The following is a 23,537-nucleotide window of genomic DNA, read 5'->3' as shown; positions in this document are numbered from 1 at the left end:
CAATCAATTAATCAATATGATTTCACCGCACACACTGTGCTATCCGCCCCTGCTTCCCTCGGTGCCAGTGAACGCTGGCCTCTTGCTTTCATTTCACGTAACGAACCGCACAGCCCCTGAATTTCTGTCGACTTCCTTGTTCTCGCCATTTTCAGGTCCTTGCATGCAGCGCACCTAGTGTCGCCTTTCGTGAGGGTGGTCTCGGTTTTTCCCGCGCACTTCTTTCGCCTCTGCATACCCTCCTTCTAACTCTCACTCTCCTTGACTGAGATCGTGACAAAAATCCACCAAGCCTTAGCACGCGACGGCTCCTTGCTGACCATCAGCCACAAACATAACCATGTTCGCCAGCTATCGAGAGCGCGCACGAGTTCCTTTCGTGAGTAGCGAGCAGTTCGCTAGCTTCTGTTTGTCATTGCGTGAGCAATGGTAATTAGGCGCGCAGCTTTTCGTGAGGAACCGTAGTAAATTTCGAAACACGGCCGGTGAGGGGAAGATTGTCACGAGGCGTCGCCGTATCCAGCCAGCCCGACGTAGCGGTGAGTATACGCATGCTTCCCTTGGGTTGCATTCCAGGTGAAGGAAGCTACATGCCTGGCTTGCGAAAACCTTGTCTACGCGCGTCTCTTATTAGGGGGTTAAAGCTCGCAGAGTTTCGGTTACCGCTCTTCACGAGAACCACCAGGAAACTATGGTCGTTTGCTATTCCACAAAATCAAACATGCATAACTTATCTTCTTATCAACCTTTCATGTTGGTTAAGCCAATAAAGCAAGTCAACTTTCAGTCGGAAGATATCCAAGGAGGAGCCCACCGGCACATCGTGTTTCACATTTGTCGTCACGATTAGCGCTTTAGACGTTCAGAACCAATGGAAAAAAAAGATACGAAGTGAATTTCATGTGCATATTTTGGAACTTGTAATGCGAAACGAGAAAATAAAAGAGAAAAATAAAATTTTAAAACAGAAATATTTATTTAAAAATGATCCTGGCTGCTGGTAGCCCGGAGTAAGTGATTACTGATGGTAGTTGAAAGAACTGGACGCCATGCGAGACGGTGCAACGTAGCCCCTTTGCCAAAAGTAACCAGGCTGCCCGTTTTGGTTCCCAGTTGTATATCGGAACAGTTATCGCACCCATCAAACTGTAAATCACTGTGACGTAAGAATAGCCATTTGCTCCTCACCCTCCAATACCTTTTGGTTTTTAGGAAAGCAGTAGGGGTACTACTATATGAGGGAGAAGCAAAGCATGCATTTCTCAATGTTAATCTCTGAGGCTAAGAATACGCTAAACAAGAAAGGACTGGTTAAGCCTATCGCTATAGCGGCGTGTTCTGGAATGTGTGATGATGGCAAGAACTAGCTTCACAGCTGAAATGCCTGTGCTTTAATCGCAAATAATCTGCACGTGAATTGGTCATTAAAAAGCCTCGAGACTGCTAAAAAAAAGGTCACTCGTTTATGAAGATAGCGTTTCGTTGCCGCGACCTCTAAACCCGTGCGCTTCCAGGAGGGGACGCTCGGAGAAGACCTGGCCATCGCACCCCTTCCGACACGGCTAAATGTCAGCGCGGACGAGACCTACTACGACCCGAAGGGCAGCGCTGACGACGAGGGCTTCCTGGACGAAGACGCCTCACCCAGACACGTAGTCTTCAAGCGACTCGGCAGCGCGTCTCCGGGAGGGGGCAGCGGCGGCGACGCGAAGACGGGAGGCCAAGACACGCTCAGCGACTTCGCTCACCTGGACGACGGCTTCTTCCGGTACAGGATCGCCAGGAACAGGACAGCGACAACGACTGCTTCGCCTCGGGGTGCCAACGGCCGCAAGTCGCGGCGGCGGCGCGCGCCTGGCTCTGACCCGGACACAGTGTGGCCAGAGATCCTGCTCATCGTCGACTACGACACGTACCTCCTGCACGGCCGCAGTCATACGGACATCAAGCGCTATCTGGTCAGCTTCTGGAACGGCGTCGACTTGCGGTATCGGCTTCTGTCCAGCCCGCGGGTCAAGATAAGCCTGGCCGGAATGATCGTGGCCAAGGACCGAGACGCGACGCCGTACCTGGAGCGAAACAGGCTGAGGGCGCCCAACGAGGACGCCATCGACGTAGCCGGAGCGCTGACGGACATGGGAAAGTACCTGTACCGCGAGGACAGGCTGCCCACCTACGACCTGGCCGTGGTCGTCACCAAGCTGGACATGTGCCGGCGGCACCTGGAGGGAGGACGCTGCAACCGTGGCACGGCGGGTTTCGCCTACGTCGGAGGCGCCTGTGTGGTCAATAAGCGGCTCGAGAAGGTCAACAGCGTGGCCATCATCGAGGACAGCGGCGGCTTCTCGGGCATCATCGTGGCGGCGCACGAGGTGGGACACCTGCTCGGCTGCGTCCACGACGGATCGCCGGCGCCCGGCTACCTGGGAGGTATGGCTCCGCAACTGCGTTTCGATAACACCGTTGCAGTACTTCGAACAGAACTCTGAGCAAAGAGCATTTAAATTTTGCCAAGACGAGCGCGTATCTTCCAGGCTTCTGGCACTACAGGCCCAGCGACAATATCCTTGTAAGGGCGCTACAGTGTACCTGAGGAAAAAAACATTTCGATTAGAACGGTTCAATTTCCCGTTCGCCAGATGGTTATGCTAATATAATTTGTGACAAAACAATCTAGGCTTTCGAACAAGCGACATGAGCTCCATGACCGATACAATATAACGACTCTATTCGAATTCTGTGTAATGGTGCTTCGTTTGCCTCGTCGCCATTAACAAGGGAAAAACTACGCGCCCCTTTCCGATGCTGCTGTTGGAGACTTGCATGGTGAGCCGGATGATAAAGGAACAGAATGGACGGGGCGCCCGCTGTATTACCAGGGGGCAGAGTACGTGCACCACGAAACAGGGTGGGAAGGAAATCACTAAGAACTACAAATTGACAAAAGTGTCGGTACAAGCCTAACAACTCGGCAGGCAGACGGCGCCAACAGTAGTGACCATTGGGGTTGATACGGCCTCACCTGTTGGTGGGATCTTGAGAGTGTAGTGACGTGCGCCGTCTTGCAAGCTTGGGATTAAAAATTTTGTAATCATTCTCTTGCTATCCTGTTCTCCCCGAGTTTAAAAGGCAGAAGGAGAAGTCTGTAAACTCTCGATTCAGTTCTCCGCCCTGTGCATTGTTTATGCCGTTGCTTACGTTAGAGTAAGCGTCTCACCTAAATTTCTTGGGCTTCTGTAAGCTTAACTGCGTACGCCAACACATGTAGGGCTCCTCGTATCCCCATATACAAAACACGTGCTCGAAGAGAAGTGCCACAATGGCGGACTAGACAGCCGACGTCACATAGACACTTGATTCCATGCAGGGGGGGGGGGGGGGGGGAGACTAGGACGAATCATCACGTGACATTACGAAGCCCGGTCATACAAAATAAAATCAAAGCATCATGGAAACGAGGCCCTCACACGACAAAGCAGCGGCAGCTCCTAGCCGCGTTTCGGTTACGCTCGCTGCGCAGTGTCACCCCTGCGTTTGAAGTATGACATGCGGCTCAGGCACAGGCCATGCAACATGAGACCAGGTACCACAGACTAGCATGCACGTTCGCTAATAAACGCCACGAACCAAGTTCCCATGAGTCAGCGCGCAAGGCGGCCCTCCGAGAGAGAAGGCAGCGGCGTTAGGCGCGGCTGAGCGCGTGACGTAAAATTCCCTCCCAGTATTTTTTTCCTCCGTGTCTGATTGTATGGTCTCTTTGCGACTGTCCTTAACGACGCGAATCGGCGCTCGCAGGTCCAGGTGCGCAGCGGTGTCCCTGGGAAGACGGCTTCATCATGAGCGACCTGCGGCACACGGAGCGGGGTTTCCGCTGGTCCTCGTGCAGCGTGCAGCAGTTCCGGCACTTCCTGCTGGGCGAGACGGCCTCGTGCCTCTACAACTACCCGCACGAGAACCAGCTGCTGGCGCGAATGCTGCCCGGGTCCATGCTCAGCCTGGACGACCAGTGTCGCAGGGACCGGGGAACCACGGCCTGCTTCGTACGTCGACCCTCCTTTTTTGACCGCCGACGCGTAAAGACACGCAGCAAACTTGACTGCTGGCCAGTGCTGGGTCACACCGCCTTCTGGCTTTTTTCAAGGCTGGCGCACTCACATGTTGAGCTGGAGCGAGAGCGACAGGACCCCACGTTAAGGCGGGCATAATAAACGTAACGAAGATCCATGTGTAATTTTGTGGCGGTTAAGCGAGGAGACATGGCTCCTGGCGTGTGCTCGGTATCGAAAAAAATCTTAGTTTAGTAACCTTGTTAGTTGCGGCGCTCTTTTGACGTAGAAGGTACGGTGATGGCGGCGTGCAGGGAGCAGATAGATTTGAGTTTAGGCCCATGTTCTTGCAGCTTCTTCGCAGCATTCAGTCGAATGAAATAATTCATCTTTCTCTTGGAGTTCGTAATAAAACGCATCTGTGCTACGCTTCTCAGCCTTTCTGTCATAGTTGCATCAAGGAACGCACAATATAATCCAGTTTCAAAGAGGCGAAGTACGTTTTCACGCAATGTCAGACACGGTCATGGGGAGCCGCAGTGTTGCTCTTCGCATGTCCGAGTTCTCGCTCCAAGTAGAGATGTTGCGGGAACTGTGGCACCATAACGTTATGTACTTCATGCACTCGTTATCTTCGCCTTAAGCTAAAAAGAAGGAAGAATATGATATATTGCGGTAGAGAATGAAGCAGAACCAGCAGATAAATTATCATCGAAAACGGGAGATCTTTGTGTTTACTTTTGGTTGCCTTTACTTTTCTTTTAAAATTAATTAATTAATTAATTTGTTTGTTTATTTATTAATTAAAATACCTCACGAGCTCCGACTGCGGTATTATGTGAGGGGGGTTACATAACTGGTGTGCGAAACAGAAGATGGTTATTTTAACACCGTTATACAATAGTAAGCAACCAACCAGAAAATAGAACTGAATTGAAAAACACACACTCCAGAACACACTTCACAACAAAATGCTGCTTGCTTTTTCTTTGAAAATAATATGATATAGTTATGATATAATTATTCCTTTAAAATTTATTTATTTCCGCTTTGTTTCCTCGATTTTCATTCTGATTTCCTCGAGATCTCTCAAAATTCGTTATTTGTATTCACAGATTCCTCTATTTGTATTTATCAGCCACTTGAGATAAACCTCGATGAATTTTCTCCTGTTTGGATCCGCCCCAAATCCTGGCCAATAACCAATCCTGGGTATGTGCCCCCGCTTTTGAGACAACAACAACAACAACAAGTTTCATTCATACTGCGCTGTGCAAGTGATACCTAACAGCATCATACAGAAATAAGCGTGCGCTTAAACCCTTTGTTCTTTCTTTATTGAAACTTTTGAAATGCTTGAAAGCGACTTACTCACTGCGATGGAATTTCAGTGTCGCAACCAAGCGAAGTCGATTCACGTTTAAACTTAGCAGGGTGTGGCTGCAATGAAAATAAGTGTAAAAACAGCATAACGAACACAAGAAGGAGAGCATTGCATTGATAACGGCAAATGCTCGAGGGACACGTTAGCGATGGCAGTCCATTTGTGCTTCTATAGATGCTTGTCACGACCTCGAATACAGTGAACACACTGAGAACATCTATTCAGTACAGCTTTGAAAATAATGAAAATTGTCATAATAATGGACTGATCATTAACAATGTCAAGCGGACTTTAGTCTATAATTTCTCGTTTCATGCACGTATAAAGATACGTCGGTCCAACCGTTAGGAATTCAGGCCAGTGGTCTAGTTCACAATTTGCGCCACCACCTTGCCGTTCTGAAATTTTGTTACCTTGACACCTGTGCAGAAAGACTCCCGAGTGTGCGCCCAGCTGTTCTGCTACGACAGCTCGTCGGGCTACTGCGTCTCCTACCGACCAGCCGCCGAAGGCTCGCCCTGTGGAGACGGTCAGGTAAGAGTGGCGCCTGCGCCCTGCCGAACACTCCCGGCAAGCAGTTTTCTGATCTCCGATGACGGACCACGACGACACTCAGTTTAATTTCAAGAAATACGATATACGGAACTCCAGCAGTGCTCTTTTCTTGGCGGCGTACACGTATTTGTCACCTTCCCAGGCCTGTCAACCATATATATATTTCTAAATAATAGTTTTATTCACAAAATAAACAGCACATTGAAACCTGTTGGGCCAACAACTCAAGCTAGTTGGACGCTTACAGTCGCTTGGCAGCACGAAATAGTGTAACAAAAAAGTACGGCACAAAATATACTAGTCAAACACGAAGCAGAAAATTACGAACAATGTGAAGAATATCTTAACAGAATATTAAACGCTTCTGAACGTTTTCTCTTCAAATAAAATATCATTACATATTTTTGCACTGTATAACTGCAATAAGCGTTGACCATAAACGCTGCACGTTACATTTAGGGGATCAGGTTCTAAGAATTTCTCGTGTTACTAGCTAGTAGAGCAAGCGTATGGATTGTGAGCAGGCAACTGTTGAAGATAGAAATGTTAGGAATCTGTTTCCCTGTGGATCAAAAAGTACTTGTCGTTACTGCTGCTAAGATGAAGAACGTAGGTCGTCTCTTTTTTCATTTCATTTGTTAATACTGTAAGCCCCAAAACGGACTTAAAGAGAAGTGGAAAACAAAACAGTGAAATACTAACAATAAAATTTGCAGTGCAAGAACAGACGCGTGTTGAAAAACATAGGTATACAACAGAGAATAGAAAATAGCCTCTAAACACACACATGAGCCAAATAAAACGAAACCAGGATAACAGCTCGCTGCAATAGCAGCAAAATAACCATGCACCTCCTATCTCAAAGATGCAGGTATTCAGTTAACGCTGTGGATAAAGCAGTTGAGTCTGTAAGAGATTTCCAGTCTGTGAAGCTTCGCGGAAAGTAACCCAACATAAAACAGTCATTTGGTATCGCCTGAATGAAGGAAAAAGTAAACGCAAGTTAGCGCGACTTCGATCTTGGCCATCAGGTACACGGCGGCTGTGCAGCATAAAAGCTCGAGGTTGTCTGTAGAAGACATCGACGTTGAACCAGCCGCTTTTGAACAATCGAACGTATGCTCCGAGCTGCCTATATATTAGTACAAGATCTTTTACCTAAGACTGTTAGGAATTTTTGAAAGTAGGCTTTCTCAGCTAGAAAGGCTCTTTCTTCGACAGAGTATTGTCAGCAGAGGTGTGCAACAGAATACAGTTAACACGTGTTAAAAATAAGAAATAGTTAGCTTTTGTAGCGATAGCTACAGTACGGTAGCATTTCGAGCCTTCAGCGTGGCGGCGTCGCCACCCCGTGGCTGCGCCGCCACGCTTTCACGTGGTTGGTCACGTGGTTGGTCACGTGTCCAGCCACGTGGTGTGGAGCTGCTGGTGCCGGCGGCGCGGCGCGCCGGGGAAACCGAGCTGCCACAGCTCTGCGCACGCGCCGTGTCAAGTGGGACGAAAATGAAGAACGAACGCCCAGAGAAACGGAGCGGCGAAAGTCTGACTGCAATTTGAGTGAGCGAGTTCCACTCGGCCAGATGTAGCTATCGCGTCACTCCACGTTTAACCAGAGCTAAACCACCGCCCATTTTTTAACTACTACTGTTAGGCTCCTCATTATTTGAAAGGTTTGCAGACCAGCATAAGCAATATCCATATAAGTTTTTAGATTTTCCAAAATGACACAGGGGCGAAATCAAAGCCGAAGACAACGCTAGCCACGCCTAAGAGCACGCGTCATATAACGGCGTGGGTGTCACGTGCTCTTTTAGCAGCGTCCAGGAGGATGTGGCGAGCGGACAGTGAACGCATCTTAGGTGAAACACCCCGTATGGCGCGGTTCACCGCATACTCTCATTGCTTTTCACGACGGCGCGTCGGCAACCGATTCTGCCGATTTGTCGTTGTTTTGCACGTAATCTGTGGACATTTATTTCTGTGCTTCTGCAAATTAATCAAACAGCTGCCTTCTAGAAGAAGCTGGGGATTGCAGCTACTGGTCAAGGTGACCGCTCAGCAGTGAAAATTAAGAAAAATATGAAATGGACGGATGGACTGAAATCGGTGGATGACCGCCGCCGACTAAATGTTCACAAATGCTCCCATAGTGGCGCCTCATGAAAGAAGTGAGCCACAAAAGCTGATAATTGCAAAGGGTGACAGTGAAGACGCCAGTGTCGCGAAGCATACCACCACAGATATCCGGATGAGTTAACGCGGTGAAGCCAGCGAATTACCGGACACGCGAGAAGAATTACTTCACCTTTTTGAGCACTCACCGAATTCGAAACCTCCTGAACTACTCACATTTTTTTTAATCAAGCAGCATTAATTGTCAAGCTACTTCCTTCGTAAACTCCTTTTAGGGTAGCTCACCGAAGATGCGCTCAGCGGAACAGGTTGATAGGAAACGGAAATATGCCGGCTCAGAATAGGACTTTGAACGTAACCACGAAAACTAGCTCGTTGAATTGTGCCCTGTCAGCTCGTATACGCGTTAAATCTTATTAACGGCATTTTATTACACCACCCTTCACGAGTTCGCCTTCGCTGATTATCCCAAAAGGCAACCCTTTAAGAGCGGACATGGTTTGTATAGCTATCCTAATTCCTTCTGAGCTAGAAAAACATACCTTTTTCTTCCTATGCTGCGCACTTTTAAGTCTCTACGCGAAGTTTCTCCTTATTATCGAAATATTCGTTTGGTGAGCCTTCAGTTTTTCTTGCCTCCTGTGGCATTGTGTGCGGAAATCTATGCTCTGGTTTAGGGATCTGTATAATCAACTGTTTTACTTCTCTGGTGTGTCCCTCATAGCCTGAGTCGCTTTGGGACGTTAAGCCCTATAAACTGTTTTGGCGCCCTTTTCATCCACCGAACAGTTAGTTCTCTTTCGATAACGTTTATGCAGCATGTACAGTAACCGCTTTTAACCCAAAACAGTCAGCCTGGATGGCCCAGATGATGACCTCTTGGCCCCCATACTTTTGCAAGCCTGCACCTTTCCGACTGGGCTCGACAACCGAACTGAGTTCTTTCGTGCAGTGAATTCGTGGGGCCCGTGGTTCCTCTTTACCCCAGAGCGACACGCAGACTTGCAGCAACCGAGGTACTAACTCCGATCCTAGGCACACTGTGGGTTCTACTTCAGTGGACTTTCCACAGGCTTCTTCCCGTCTTGGCGTCCACTAAGCACGTTAAGGAAGACTTATCTTCCTCGAAGAAGGCATTAAACGCAACAAATCTTAAAATTCTTACTTTGCCACAATGAAAGAACAATTTAGCCTGTTACGAACAATTTGTTTACTTCAGATTTATCTCTCATATGAATGCATTCATAACTGCAAATGAAAACTGCTGGCCATTCAGCTGATGCAGAACCTTTGACGTCTGCGCTTTGAGGCGTACTTCCCATTCACTATTAAACAGCGTGCGCTAACAGGACGTACACAGGAAACTTGGAGACAGAGGGAAGTTTCCTGTGTACGTCCTGTTAGCGCACGCTGTTTAATAGAGATGTACCAACTAGCCCGTCAGAAAGTTCTACTTCCCATTCAGTGCCTGCCAAGAACAAGAAACCCGGGTATCCGCTGGGCAAAGGCTGACATGGCGGTTTTCGTGTTCACGATCATTGCATGCAATGATCGTGAACCTAACTCGTGAACCTAACTCGTATCATGATCGTGAACATGATCGTGAACCTAACTCGTATCAGAACGTTACTGCAGTAACGTTCTGATACGAGTTAGGTAAACCGCTTGAAATTCGGTGCAGTTTACTCCAATACCCCTGGTTTGGTCAGGATGGAAGATGCCTTAATTTGAGGAAATGTTGAAAAGCTGGCCAGTTCAGATGCGGTCAGCAACTGCACACGAGACAACGAATGTCGCGACTGTTGCAACTCGAAAAGCGCAAGTATTTGATGTAGAACACTAAACATCCGCGTTTACCCGGTCGAAACTGCAGTGTAGGCAACAGCTGTCGCTTGTCCCTCGATGACACTGAATTGCTAAATGCACGCAAGAAAGGCCATTCCAGATGACATGCTTGCTTTTACCTGCACAAATACTTAATTTCATGCGAGCATACGTTAATGTAGCTTCCAAGACAAAAAGTTGCCAAAGGCAAGTGCCGCTTGTAAAATGTGTGCCGCACACTGGCATATGGTTCAAGCTTGAATCGATATACGCTTCGAAGAGCCAGCATTCGTCTGCGTAGGGTCACAAACTAAGACGAGCTCTGTCTTTTCGAAAGTCACTGTCCGCGTTCTTGTTCTGTTCGTGGGAACAAGTCAACTGTGCGTCTTAAGTGCGCAACCTTGTCCCGCATGGTGACACGCCGGAGTAAAATTGCGGCACTACCTTGGCGTCTAACATGCCGCAAACGTAAAATAGATAAATTAGCTTGCGGTGACGGTGTTCCAGGAAGCTTTGATACACAAAGAAGATCATCTATAGTTAAAATTTTCTATATTAAAATAAATAAATAATTAAATGTATATTTAAATATTTTGAACTATTTGTTCCATCCTTAAATCCTTTTGGTTTATGGGGGTTTAAAGTCCAAAAGCGACTCAGGCTATGAGTGAGGCCGTAGTGAAGGGCTCCGGATATTTCGACCACCTGGGGTTCTTTAATGTGCACTGACATCGCACGGTACATGGGCCTTTAGAATTTCGCCTCCATCGAAATCCGACCGCCGCGGCCGGAATCGAACCAGCGTCTTTTGGGTCAGCAGCCAAGCGCCATAACCATTGAGCCACCGCGGCGGCCCCTTAAATCCCTAATATAATAAAATAAGCACTTAATATATATAAGGAAGGGATGGAAGAAGCCCGCATCGCCGCGATAACAGGACACTCCCGTCTCAAATCGACCGCGGATAACGCCTGTGACCATCCCTAATTGTGTATTCTGAGACCGGCCATCCTGTAATCAACCTCTTGTATAATACACGGCATGACAGAGTCGAGGTGAAATAAATACGGAGAAAAACAGCAGAACCCTTAGGCGACAAAAAATTATTGTTCTTGAACGTGGCTTCATAGATGGAAGTGGCGCTGGCATCGTTTCAAAAACCGAAGCGAGCATCGGTGCATACTAAATGCCGTATGCATGTAGCCTCTGACCACTCCTTTTTAGCTGTCTACGGAAGGAATAGAGCAAGAGTTAGGACAGTTGCGTTCCTACAGGTCGCCTGCCAGGGAAGCTAGTTATTCGAGCTATGGCTGTGCTTGAAATGCTGCTACGAAGACTTGAAAGCGCACCCATGCAACGAGAAAAGGCTGCGTCGCGAGCTGAGGCAGCGCAAATCACCGCGACAAGGAAGTCCGCTCTTCCGTTTCCTATCGAAGCTTTAATAACGGGTTGCGCAAGATGGCAACCTTGAAAGCTTTATCGAGGACGTCAGCGGGGAAAAGGAGGAGAAACCGCCGACCTTGAATAAGATACCGCTCATGTCACCCGGAAACAGAGCCTTGTGGCCCCGCTTATTAGCACTCCCGGTCACGTGGTAAGAGCAGGGGGAGGGCGACTGCAACAAAACAAAGAGACGGATAAGGAGAAAGGGCACGCTGATTATGCTATGCTACTCTCTCTCTCCGCTTCCCCCTTTTCTCTTCGGTATTTTTGAGTACCGGTTTTTGTTTTGTTCTTTTTTTTATCTGCGTCGCACCGTTTGCTACAGTGAACGAAACCGCCCTGGCAACCATTTGCTTTTGCTCTTGAATTCATGCGACAAATTTACGAGGCTGCAATCATTTTGGATGTAAGTGTTCGACCCTTTATGCTTATTTGTATTCTGGAACACCGCCTGGTTTTCTGGGAAATCTTGAAAATACGCGATCACGAATCTTCGGCTGCCTTGCCGTCCAAGACGATGTTTTTAAACGCAGCTTTTTGTTAAAAATCTCAGAAACAACCGAATTTCTTAGTTTCCTCATTTTTATCCGCGGGTTCTTCTATACCGTATACAATAATGTTCAACCGGCGGCTGCGATCTTTGAGATCTACCAGCTTGTTCTTCTGCCATGCTATCATACCTTGCATGGCGATGGTTGAATCTAGAAGAGAGGGGGATTTGTGGTCAGCTCTTTCAAAAGTTCCGCCAAAGAGCAAAGCTAGAATCAAAATCGTGGAAAAGACTCTCCGTGTCATTGATACGGGTTTTCATTTCTAGAAGTTCACTTCGTATTTCAGCCTACCCATCTAAGATACTCCGACACATATTTTCAACAGAGGGGGTCAAGGTTTTGCCAAATGTCACCGCAGAGCAGCATCTTACATCCAAGAAAACAATCATAAGATATAGCTAGAGAGGTGTGTGGATACGGCACAACTACTAGTATACGACTTCATCACCAGTCCTTACATTAGAGAACGTGCAACTAACCTTTGCAGCGAGATAGAACTTCAAGGTCACCGGTATGGTGACAGCTGTTTCACCGTTTATTCATTTTAACCCACCTGCATATCAGTTATTTGGGCGATACAGTTTCTGTGGACGTAATGAGTAAAGCTCATTAACGCCGACATACAAGGTTTGGTTGACGAAATCACGCAGGGACGTTTTGTATTTGCATTTATTGATATTAAAGCAATAACACTTGCGTTCTTCAGAAAATCCGGCGCCGTCGGCGTTGTGAGCGCAAAAATTCCCGGAAAAGCAGCCTAAGTGGGATGCCTAGGTCACGTGACCTTGCGGCATCGTCATAACTGCCCACCGGTTGTGAGCAAACTGACCACCATGACAGATGGCAGTTAAATTAATGATTGCTGCCGTCGCGGTGGCTCAGTGGTTATGATGCTCAGCTGCTGACCCGAAAGGCGCGGGTTTGGTCCCGGCCGCGGCGGTCGCACTTTGAGGGAGGCGAAATGCTAGAGGCCCGTGTGCTGTGCGATGTCAGTGCAGGTTAAAGAACCCCAGGTGGTCGAAATTATCCGGAGCCCTACACTACGGCGTTCGTCATTGCCCGAGTCGCGTTGGGATGATAAACTTCCATGAAACATAAACCATAATGATTATTCACGAGAGGTTGCTCGGGAAGAGCAACCTGGGTCGAAAAAGCCCCACCTGTGGCAGCACGTTCCATCGCATGGTAGTGGCGCCTCGCTTAACCGCTGCACCACTGCGCCTGGATGGTACGAGGACTCCCAGGGGTAACTGAATGCTAAGTAGAGAATGACCAATTCTGCATATATGGGCATTAACCCATTAACGCTATCGCTTCATACCTTAAGTGTCCCCTCCAATTTTATTGAAAATCCCGTTTCAGGGATTTTAGCTGGATGGGGAAACACATATTCAGGAATATAATGGCAAAATGTAGAATCTAAATACGCAAGTTCTAGCAGGGAAAAAATTTAAATGTCCAAAACACGATCAAAAGAAATTGTAAAAAATAAATATTGAATAAGGAAGTACAATAAAAAACTCACAGGACAGTTGCGACTATATAACGCGATAGCTGTGTAGGCATTTAGTTTTGACAGACGGCTGATCCAAACAGAGCCACCCGTACGCTTATACCACGCAGGTTGACGGGGATATAAGGTGAGTGTGTTGATAACCAGCAGGTGCGCTAATGACACCCACCCGGTAGGTGGATGCAATATCTTGCTTCCCTCAAAGCAGGTGTACTTTGGGCAGGTTATAATCACGTTGTGCCTTTCGTTCTGGTCGCACTTGGCCGGCGACAGACGCACCGTAGGTCGCTGAGACCGCCTCTCTCGCAGACCTGCAAGAACGGCCGCTGCATCGCCGAGATCGAGAACATCATCCCGGACTACACGCACGTGACGCCGTCGTTCGCCAGCGGCCGCTCGGTGGGCGGCCGAGGAGGTGCCGACGTGGCCCGGCGCCGGGCCGACTTCTCGGCCGAAGTGTTCGACGGGCCACGGCCGCACCTGATGCCAGCCCCGCCGCCCCCGCCACCACCGCAGCACTCGGCCGCCGTCAGCCGCGCGCGGCACCCGCAGCACCTGCGGCCGCCGCACCACCAGCGCACCACGCGCAAGCCGCGCGCCCTGCTGGCCAACGACAAAGGTGAGTGCGCACGATGCGAACAAGAGTCACCTGACCGAATCTGCCCCGAAACTCCCCACCGTCAGCGTCATCACCAGTGCAACTAGAGTGCAGCGATGGTCAAGTGCTTGAGCACCACCTCGCATGCGGGAGGAGCGGGGTTTGATCCCCAGTGCCGCCGGGTACCCACCGGCGATACTCTGGCTCGAAGCTTTTCCCTGGCCTGGTGTTCGCCTCATCTGGGGTGAAATGCTCGCATGGAGGAAGGAAAGCATTTAGGAAGAGACCGTTACGTCACATTTTTTGAAGCCGGAAGTGGCGTCTCCACCGCGCCAGTTGACTCGCCATCGCAGTGCGCCTGCGCCGCGAAGAGAAAGGCGAGCTGACAATATAGCGCATGCGCCGGGCCGCCGGCAGCTGACAGACGGGTGATGCAGACGATGCAGCTGCGCGATGAGCCAAACAGTCCCAGCAGTCCTTGCGAAAGCGCGTGACTTCCGGCACACTTTTTGTCATTCAATTCGCAAAGCGAGGGCCTCTCCTAGCCTTTGTTTCCTCCGTGCACTGATCCCCATTTAGACTTGCCGGCTGCACAGGATGCACCCACATAAGCCGTCGATGATCTCCCAGCTGAATCTGTGCCCTGGGGTCGAATTACGGAATGCTCTAACTCTGAAGACAAGTCTCCAAACAGTCTCAAAGCCCCGCTCCTGTTGGCCGGCACTGAATACGTCCTTACCGTGGTCAGCGGGGACCAGTAGGAGCGGGGTTTGATACTTCTGAGACGGGCTTCCGATACAGAGCCTTACATAGTTCGGCCCCTGTTCTTGATTTGAGCTAGAATATTATTAAACTTCTTTTGCGTCCTAACCTACACTGCTCTCTGTCCGTCTCTGAATGCTACCCCTATGATTCTCCTTTGCGTCGCTCCTTGCACTGTACTTAGTTTTTTTTTTCTCACGAAACGCCCCATACGGTGCACGGATAAAAATCTAGCGCTCAGGTTCGTCAGGGAGGTTAGTGCCACCTGCAGCATTCACATCAACTGCTCAGCCTCGCTCAAGACTTGGTCGTGGTCGTGCTAAGCTACACAAAGTGGCGACAGGATATGCCCGAAATTACGCTGAGATTTTCATAACTGGTTGGGCCACAGAGCTTTGAGCGCACACCTGGGCGGTGGCCTAATACCGCAGATATTTTGAGCGCCGACAGGCCATAGTGCCGCGCTACAAGCTTCGTAATGAGCGAACATTAATTATAGCAGGCTTGAAATCTAGTCCTGGCACGTGGCACCGGACAAGGGGGCAAAGAAAGTTAGAGGTAAAAATTGAAAATTGGTTTTGAGGAGAGGAAATGGCGCAGTAACTATCTCACGTATCTCGGCGGACGCCTGAACCGCGCCGTAAGGGAAGGGAAAAAAGAGGGGCTGAGAGGAGAAAGGAAGAAAGAGGTGCCGTAGTGGAGGACTCCGGAATAATTTCGACCACCTGGGGACCTTTAACGTGCAGTGGCATCGCACAGCACACGGGTGCTTTTTGCGTTTCGCCTCCATCGAAACGCGGCCGGCATGGTCGGGTTCGAAACCGGGTACTCAGGCTCAGTAGGTGGGCGCCCTAACCACTGAGCCACCGCGACGAGTTGAGCATTAGCGCAAGACTTTCATTTGAGCTAGTTGGTTGTAGCATGACATGGTTTACGGAAAAGCGTACTGGCGCGAAAAGACCGCGACAACGCACACAAGACAGGACTGGCGCCAACTTCCAACTGAGTTTATTCATGGAAAAACCACTTAATGACCACACTAGCAGGAAAAAAGATACAAGCAAAAACGATACAAAGGGGTGACTTAAAGAAAGGCACACGTGCCAAAAAGAACTGAAACAATGAGTACAGCGTAGACAATTGCGCACTAAGAAAACTAATCTCATCTTCTGACAGCGACACAGATGGCTTGCTTATGCAGATATTGCTTGCTTGTTTATGGCCCCTCGATCTGCTGCATGTAATATGGTTTGATTATTTAACGTTCTACAGTATCTTTAGACCGTGCAATGAATTTTATGTGTTTCAAAACAGAGACAGCATTTGCAGCTTTTGCAGTGAGTGGCCATGTGGCTACCATAACCATTTTCTATAGAAATCTTGTGCTCAGTTAGAAGTTGGTGCCAGCCGGCCCTGTCTTGTGTGCGTTGTTTCCGTCAGTTCATGCCAGTACGCTTTTGCCTAAACCATGTCATGAGCATTAGAGACTCAAACAGGGACTTGGTGAGGTCAGCCCTAGCTATGACATCCGCAAGCAGTACTATTATGACTTTTTCTTCGTAACGATAACTGTGTAAGATACTCTTTTCGGGATAAGTGTGCCTGCAGCGCCGCTTATCGCAACTTTCGAGGAGACTGCACAACACTCTATAGAGTGTGCCTTGAGTCGACAAGTCATACCTGGCCTCGTGGGCCTTGCAGCGGGAGCTTCTAAACTCCTGTGGTCACCTTGAGGCCAATCAGAATATTATTTGAATAACGTTTGCTGTTGGTCTATTTGGTCTGGCATTCTTTGATGCACCAGTAAAAATTAGCACAGCGGACTAGATGAAAGAGGACAAGACACTGATTTCTTGTGTATGCGTGGTGTGACATTTTATGCATGCAGGGCATAACTTCAACTTCCTTTTTGCTTGTGTTTTCTGCCTTAGTGGCAGTGACAGTATTTTTTCAGCATTGCTTCGCTCAACACAGACTAAGAGCTTAGCAGGGTAGCCTACTTTGTGTTGTCTAACTGTCAGGATTAGAAAACTCTGCTTCTTAAATACAATATTTTGGGAGCGCGCTTCTAAAAATTGCTTGAACTACTTTTCTTTTTGAAAAATTGCTGAACTACAACGCTTTGGCCGCGTCGTCCTCCTTCGTTTGCTCCTTTGTGTTTCTTGGCGCTGGTTCATCGAATTAAATGACAAAATTCTGGTCAAGGTCAGATAAGGAACATAGCTGACTCATTTCCGACTAGAATTCTGCTTTTTTTTCTCGGCGTGTCGCTTCACTGCTGTACTTTCATTCACGCAGAGAAGCCGGTATGAAAGGAATAGTGAAGGAGGCTACTACGGGAAGAGCGCCAGGCACCACTGCGCCAGGAGTGGTATCAGTTCTCCCAGGGACCTATGAATGTTGAAAATGACTAATCCCGCATATATGAAAACTGACCCATTAACGCTATTGCGTCATACTCTTAACTCGGAGCGTAAGTGTCCCCTCTAATATTTTTGTATGGTATTTTTTTTTCATTTCGCTTGCACCTTTACTTGAGCGATGTCTCTAATGTTCGGCTTTTTGCAGAGGGGAAAGCGTAAGCGATACCACCCTTTCAGAAAAAAAAATTTCGGGCGCACTTAAGCTCCACCTTTAAGGGTATGACGTGATAGCTTTAAAAGGCCCCGTCAGCGAATCCATTTGATCTCACTAGCATATTACCCCATCAGGTGCTCCACTAATGCTACGACGAAATCACGTGACGCACCATTGTCTCGTGACAAAAGCATAGAGTCGTTTGCGTACACTCACCCCTGACAGACATGCACTTTGCTGCCCGCTTAATTACTACTCTCTTAATTAGTGCCTCTTATCACACACATACTCATTAGAATACAGTCGTAAGCTACCTCATCATGTGAAAGACCACAAGACAAACATACAAAGCCGGATTTAACCAAGCGTGTTTGACTCTCAGTCCAAGAGTCAGGGGTTTGATACCCTATTAATTACCCCAATTTTCTTATCAGCGCAATTAATTTAATTTATATACTTACATGTCATAAGGACGTTTGAGATAGGTGACCACCTTGTAGTAACAATTTATGTTGTGCAACCTAATTTATGTTATGTATTCATGTAATGTTTAATTAATTTTCAATTACGCCGCCCCATGTGTGACGTCAGAGCTTTTCGACCAATCGGAGTTTCGCGACACGGCAACGTCGGACGCCGATGGGACGACGCCGAGTTTCCCGCTGAACGCGAGCCCTAAAGCTATCGCGTTAAAAAGCGATAACGACCTGTATCACTGCTGCATGACAGACCGATGATTGCCTGCGCTGGTCGTGCTGATCTGGGCCTAGCCGTGCTGTTGCCAGCATGCCAGCTGCTCTGAAAGCGGAAGAGAAGCTTCGCAGAGGCAAAATAATGCGGGGAAAGGATGTTGCAGAGCCCGTTCAGGAACACAGTTATGCCTTAATGAAATCAATAACCGTGTCAAAGTAACACCTTCAGGGCCGTCAAAATATGCGAAAACTTGTTTTAAATGTGAACCTCTAATCTTGCGGAGTATGATCGAAGTAAGTTTTTTAAGGACTGATAGCGCAATGCACAACACGACCACAAAGTGAAATGCAACACTGAACGTAGCACTTCAGCTAACTGAACACTTACAATTGATTGATTCATTAATTGATTGACTGAATCATTCATTCGTTCATTCATTCATTGGTTGGTTGATTGAAACACATCCTTTATTAAAAGCCCTTCATGTGCCCATTGTTCGGGTAGCCTGTGCAGGTGTGTGGCTCTGCCGTTGTCACGGTGGCCAAGGCAGATGCTGATTCGGCCGCCGCTGCTCGCGCCTTGTGCCGCAAACACCCCGAGCTATGCAGCAGAAATCGTTATAACAGTATTTAAAAAAGATCTATAGAATATGAAGGGTAATAAAGGCAGTGTTATGCAGCAGATACCGTGTGATAACACCTAGTTCTCGACTGAAACACATCACGATGATGACGCCATTTTTCGCAGACAATGTTGCTAAGCTTCCATCAGTGTAAATATATTTTAATCTATGCTATAGTCCGATCTCGCTTTACCAGCTTCTCAAAGGACCTCTCGCACTACACATGGCTCTGCAAAGCTGATGCGTATGCGCCGCTCACTCCGCGCGGGCCGCAGCGCAGTTGCCGGCTGTATTTCTCCGCGAAAGAATGAAGTTCGACAAAGTGCAGCATACTTGTTTTTTTAGGCGGATACAGCGTGTGTCATATGTATGATGTGTTTGAATTGTTTTCTCATGGGGCCCTGCTCATCCGTGCAAAGATTCAAACGCTTAATATTTGAATTGCGCGTTTTAATAGTAGCGTAGCAGAGACGATTTTGAAATGAGAACTATCGCTGTGCCGACTCGTAGGGCTTGCCACGCTCCGCTTTTTCCATAAAAGAACGGAAATTTCTCGCAGCGTGTCTGTGCATGCTGATCAAATGTCTGTTATAGCACACAAAAAAGACGGGTAGTGTATAAGACGCACGCATCAAATGCAAGTAGCTGACCAGCAACAACGTTAATTTGCTGCAGCTTCCCTTCTTGCCAGCTCCTCAGAGTGCTTTGTTACCACAAGTAATGCATGTCCTCCAAGAGGCACTATCTTGGCAACGGTGTATTACACACAGTTTTTGACGCACTGCCGCAGGTTGCGGCGGAGACAGCACGGAGCTGATCGCCGGTCGGATGACGTGCGCCGAGTTCCTGCAGCAGTTCGGCGACCGCTACTGCAACCACGGCTACATCCAAAGGCACTGCTGCTACTCGCAGAGCCTGTACTGCTCCTAGACCGCCTGTGATGCGACGCAAGGGCGACGACCGCACCTCAGCCACCAAAAACACGAGAGGAAGAAAGCCCTCTGGTCTGCCAGGGGAAGACGGCTTCCGTTGCGAGCCCCGGGTGCGCACCAATGTGTTCTAGTGCACGGAAGGCCCACCACAGTCACAGAAGCTGGTAGTGTTTTCGAGGCTCCGACGGAGTCCTCCTGCTTGTTGGTTTATGTTTATTTTTATCTGTTTTAAGAACGTTGTTGAACTGCCCGAGCGACCTCGGAGGAAGTGAAGATAGCGAGACTGACTCGAAGACGAAAAGTGGCAGGTTTCAGCCAATCCGTCACGCTTGGTTGGCACGGTAGAGGAACGCCGGTGGAAGGATACGTTGGCAGACGATCCGGCGGACTGTGTTTAACCGATGCTGGCTGGCGCTTAGAAATGTTCACAACTTACGAGACGGGGAAGAAGAACGTATTGGAAGCACCCAACGAAGCCACGCATTCGTGTGCCATTTACTGCTGCTGTGAACATTTCTGACGCCTGGACCGGCTTAGGCGTGCAGCTTGGCAAGTGTGAATTGTGTTGGTGGGAGCGACGGAGGGAAGGCGGGCACGGCACACTCGGTGATTGTCTTAGGCTGTTCTCGCACGTAAGTTACTTTCCCTCCAGGTAAACACTACGAGTGTTGTTCACTGTTGACTCTGCGGAAAAAGAAAAGATTGAGCACAGTGAAGCTCATTTTTCTTTCCAACTAGCCAGGGAAGCCATGCTTTACGATCATCTTACGGAATTCCTTAAGGAGCAGGAGATGCGTATATTATTGTTATTTTGTTATCTAGTTTCGCTGAAGTGTAGTGCTCGCTTAAGGAACGCTGGTGCTTTTGAATCAAGAGCTCGGCGTTTTATAAGACGCTGCATTTATTAAGCCTCGGCACTGGAGCAAAGAGACAGCTGCCGAGAGAAGGCGCTCGCGTAAGAAAGAAAAAAAAACAAAACAAAAATAGGACACTTCTTTCATCGCTTCATTCCCCATTGCTGACCTTTCGCTTCCTCTCTTTGTGTGCACCAAACAAGGTCCATTGTTAAAAGCATCACTTCATCTCACTGCTATCTTTATTGTACTTAAGACGCGCTGTTGAGGAAACGTAGAAGTGTAATCTTGTTTATAGGTACTGTCCACTCACTCCGAGCCAACATTTTCCTCTCTTAGTGCATGAAGCCGAACATGGGAGGACAGTATTTACCAGATGTTTTATGCTGCGAATTCGAACTATTCACGACAGTTTCGTTTTAACGAAGATTACTTCAGGCGGGCGTGAAAAAGGAAGACGGGTCAATGCTTTCAACATTTATACAAAGGAAAGCGTAGTTATCGACGCGCGTCTCTCAACACTGTGCATTCAGATCCATCCGTCGAGCGAGAGATACGCACGTGCTGACAAGAAAAAGAAAGTTGTGTCGACGGAGCTGTGCCTGCATGCTGCACACTTCAAGGCGCTTCAGTGTTGAAGTGGTGAGTGTTGAAGTGCGCCAATGACCATGCTATGTTGTGCAGCTGTTCGCGATCTGTTCATGTCGCCTTGTTGCTGAAGGCGGCTTTGCGACAACCTTGCACACAAAAAAAGGAAAGACATGAGGAGCAGCAACAGGCTGAGAACGATTCGAAGCAGCTAAGGCATAGCCTGACGAACTCGTAGCGGCTCACTTCAGCAGTAGGTTGCGCAGCCGGCACATTTGTGCGGGGCACTTTGCTTCCTTTGTAGACAGTGTGCTGCCGTTAGATGGCATGAATGAAGCCGACCTGTGTAGGACTGCAGCCCGTGCCTTCCGGAAACGAGACTCTGCGGAGAAAGTGACGTCATTTACGGCACATTTCACTCGGCCAGAGCGGCGAGACGACTTCTTCAAGAAGCACGAGTGGACACGTCACAACTGGCCATCAGTGGTGGCCTGCGAACTGCGTCCGAGCAACGGGACAGTTACAGTGTTGCGCTCAGTGATACTTGGCTGTTACAGTGATACACGCTTTCTGTACAACGCCGCATGGATAGCGGAACTCCTGATTTGTCTCTTCCTGTGACGTCTATCCGTTGCCCAACAGCCCGCACTTCTCTTCAGGGGCACAAATTCTCGCTCTTTCTTGTTTTCTGGGACAACAGGGACCAATAGCGAGGAATAATGTGATCCAGAGAAGTGTGCAGGCTTCTTCTTTCTGTTATCCGAGTGGTGTTACCCTGTAAGAATCCTCGGTAGACGTCCAGGGCACGTTTAAGGGTGGTGCCACTCTTGCGTCATCAGCGAGCTCATTTCTTGTCTTGCTGTCGGCGATGTTGTATAGTTTCAGAACCAGACTGAGTCAGCTTTAGCCATTTAAATGTCTTCTACGCTGTGCGACACTAAACATGTAAGGCAATTACGACGACAACTTACCGCGCCAAGTGCCAGGGTTGTCGCTTTTTTTATATTTCCGGCAGTACACGCTCACATGTCACTCTCGGGAGATTCTCTTTCCGTTACACGTGTAATATACTTTATGGAAGATCAAGTGGCCTTTGTGTTCTGGTTACAGGCCGCTTCTGTGAGAGACTCAATATACGGAAAGCAACGCTCCTATCTGTTTTCTTTTTCTAACTGTTCCTTCATGAAATAAAAAAAAATGATCCAGCAGAACAAATTCAGTGCGCGACCCTCCGGGTACAGATTGCCTCCGGTTTAGGGAGCTGCTGCTGGGAGACTTGTTTAATGATTTTAAACAAAGACAAAGCGCCACGGCTATACGGCGTAAACAAGAGGTACTAAATGTCTTCCATAACGCTCACCTATGTCTTCCGTCCTGCGATTATCTTTGCAGGGCTTTTATATCTGTTTGCAAACATTTCGTTTCTTTTTTTTTTCATATTACGCGAGTACGTAATCGTAATCAAGATGCTTGCATTTCTGCATGTGTCTGACTTATCAAACTCAACAAATCGCGGGATATGACAATTCTGCTTCTCTAGAAGAGGGCGCCACCTTAAAGCGCACATGCAAGGCGTCTACCGAGGACTCTTGTCCCATACCTGTGTGGTGTTTGTCCCAAGAGCACCGTGGGGGCCCAGCAGGGCGCACAGGGTGACGGGGTGCGTCCCGAGGCTTGGCGGGGACGAACCCCGCGGCCCGTATACGCAGTGGCAGCCGCGTGGTCGCCTGGCGGAGCCCCGCGCATGACGACCACGCGACCACTGCGTCCAGCTGTCCTCGAGGTGCATCGGAGTTTCAGTGTCCCACGGAAGAGTATTTATGAAACATTACCAAATGCGCGGCAAGAGAGAGAGAGAAAAAAGAAACAGACGAATAAAAACGCCCTTGTTTTTTCTGTTTTACCTGCCTGTCCCCTTCGTCATTGTGCCCAGCCAACGAAAGCTTCGCTTAACGATGCCAAACGCAACGTCACAGGACTTCCTAGATACACACAACTCGAAGCGCTGAAGATCTGCAGCGAGCTCAACGACCTGTCAAAGCTTCTCTATATGCACACCCACACGCGGGAGACGAGACTTTGCGCCACATGCGCTTGCTCCTCGGGCACGATGTCCGCACACTGCCCATTTTTGCCCAGAAAGATGCTGCCGTGGGATATAACGTCACACACTGCCATTTACACTTCTTATGGATGTGCTATCGGGGACAAAAGTGGTATACTCCACTCAGCGGGAGCCGCAGCAACGGAAAACTGCGTCGTAACGCCATCTAGAGGCGGCATCTGTGGTCGAGGCAGCCAATGGGAGCCTTTTATTATCCCTAGGCATGTCACTTGGCTCGTTTCAATATCCCATGCTTTAGATGGCGTTACGATGCAGTTTTTCGTTGCTCCGGCTCCCGGTGCGTGGAGTATACCACTTTTGTCCCCGATAGTACATTCGCAGGTGAGCACCCATAAGA

The 23,537-nt window shown here is 48.6% G+C and overlaps 1 protein-coding gene across 4 annotated transcripts in view; it reads left to right on the top strand.

The window, feature by feature from the left end:
• Positions 1-22,978, top strand: part of LOC144107664 (A disintegrin and metalloproteinase with thrombospondin motifs like) — a 235,340-nt gene extending 212,362 nt beyond the window's left edge. For all 4 annotated transcript variants that reach the window (XM_077640778.1, XM_077640777.1, XM_077640776.1 and 1 more), the window contains exons 5-9: positions 1,515-2,430; positions 3,796-4,040; positions 5,860-5,964; positions 13,759-14,068; positions 19,492-22,978. In XM_077640778.1, coding sequence (XP_077496904.1) covers positions 1,515-2,430; positions 3,796-4,040; positions 5,860-5,964; positions 13,759-14,068; positions 19,492-19,631 — 1,716 coding nt within the window. In that variant the 3' untranslated portion in view covers positions 19,632-22,978. The remainder of the gene's footprint in view (positions 1-1,514; positions 2,431-3,795; positions 4,041-5,859; positions 5,965-13,758; positions 14,069-19,491) is intronic.
• Positions 22,979-23,537: the final 559 nt, after the last annotated feature.

This window comes from Amblyomma americanum, chromosome 10, assembly GCF_052857255.1.
Source record: "Amblyomma americanum isolate KBUSLIRL-KWMA chromosome 10, ASM5285725v1, whole genome shotgun sequence".
Taxonomy (NCBI): Eukaryota; Metazoa; Arthropoda; class Arachnida; order Ixodida; family Ixodidae; genus Amblyomma; species Amblyomma americanum.
The sequence above is the reverse complement of the archived record's forward strand: the minus strand, read 5'-3'. Positions and strand labels throughout refer to the sequence as shown.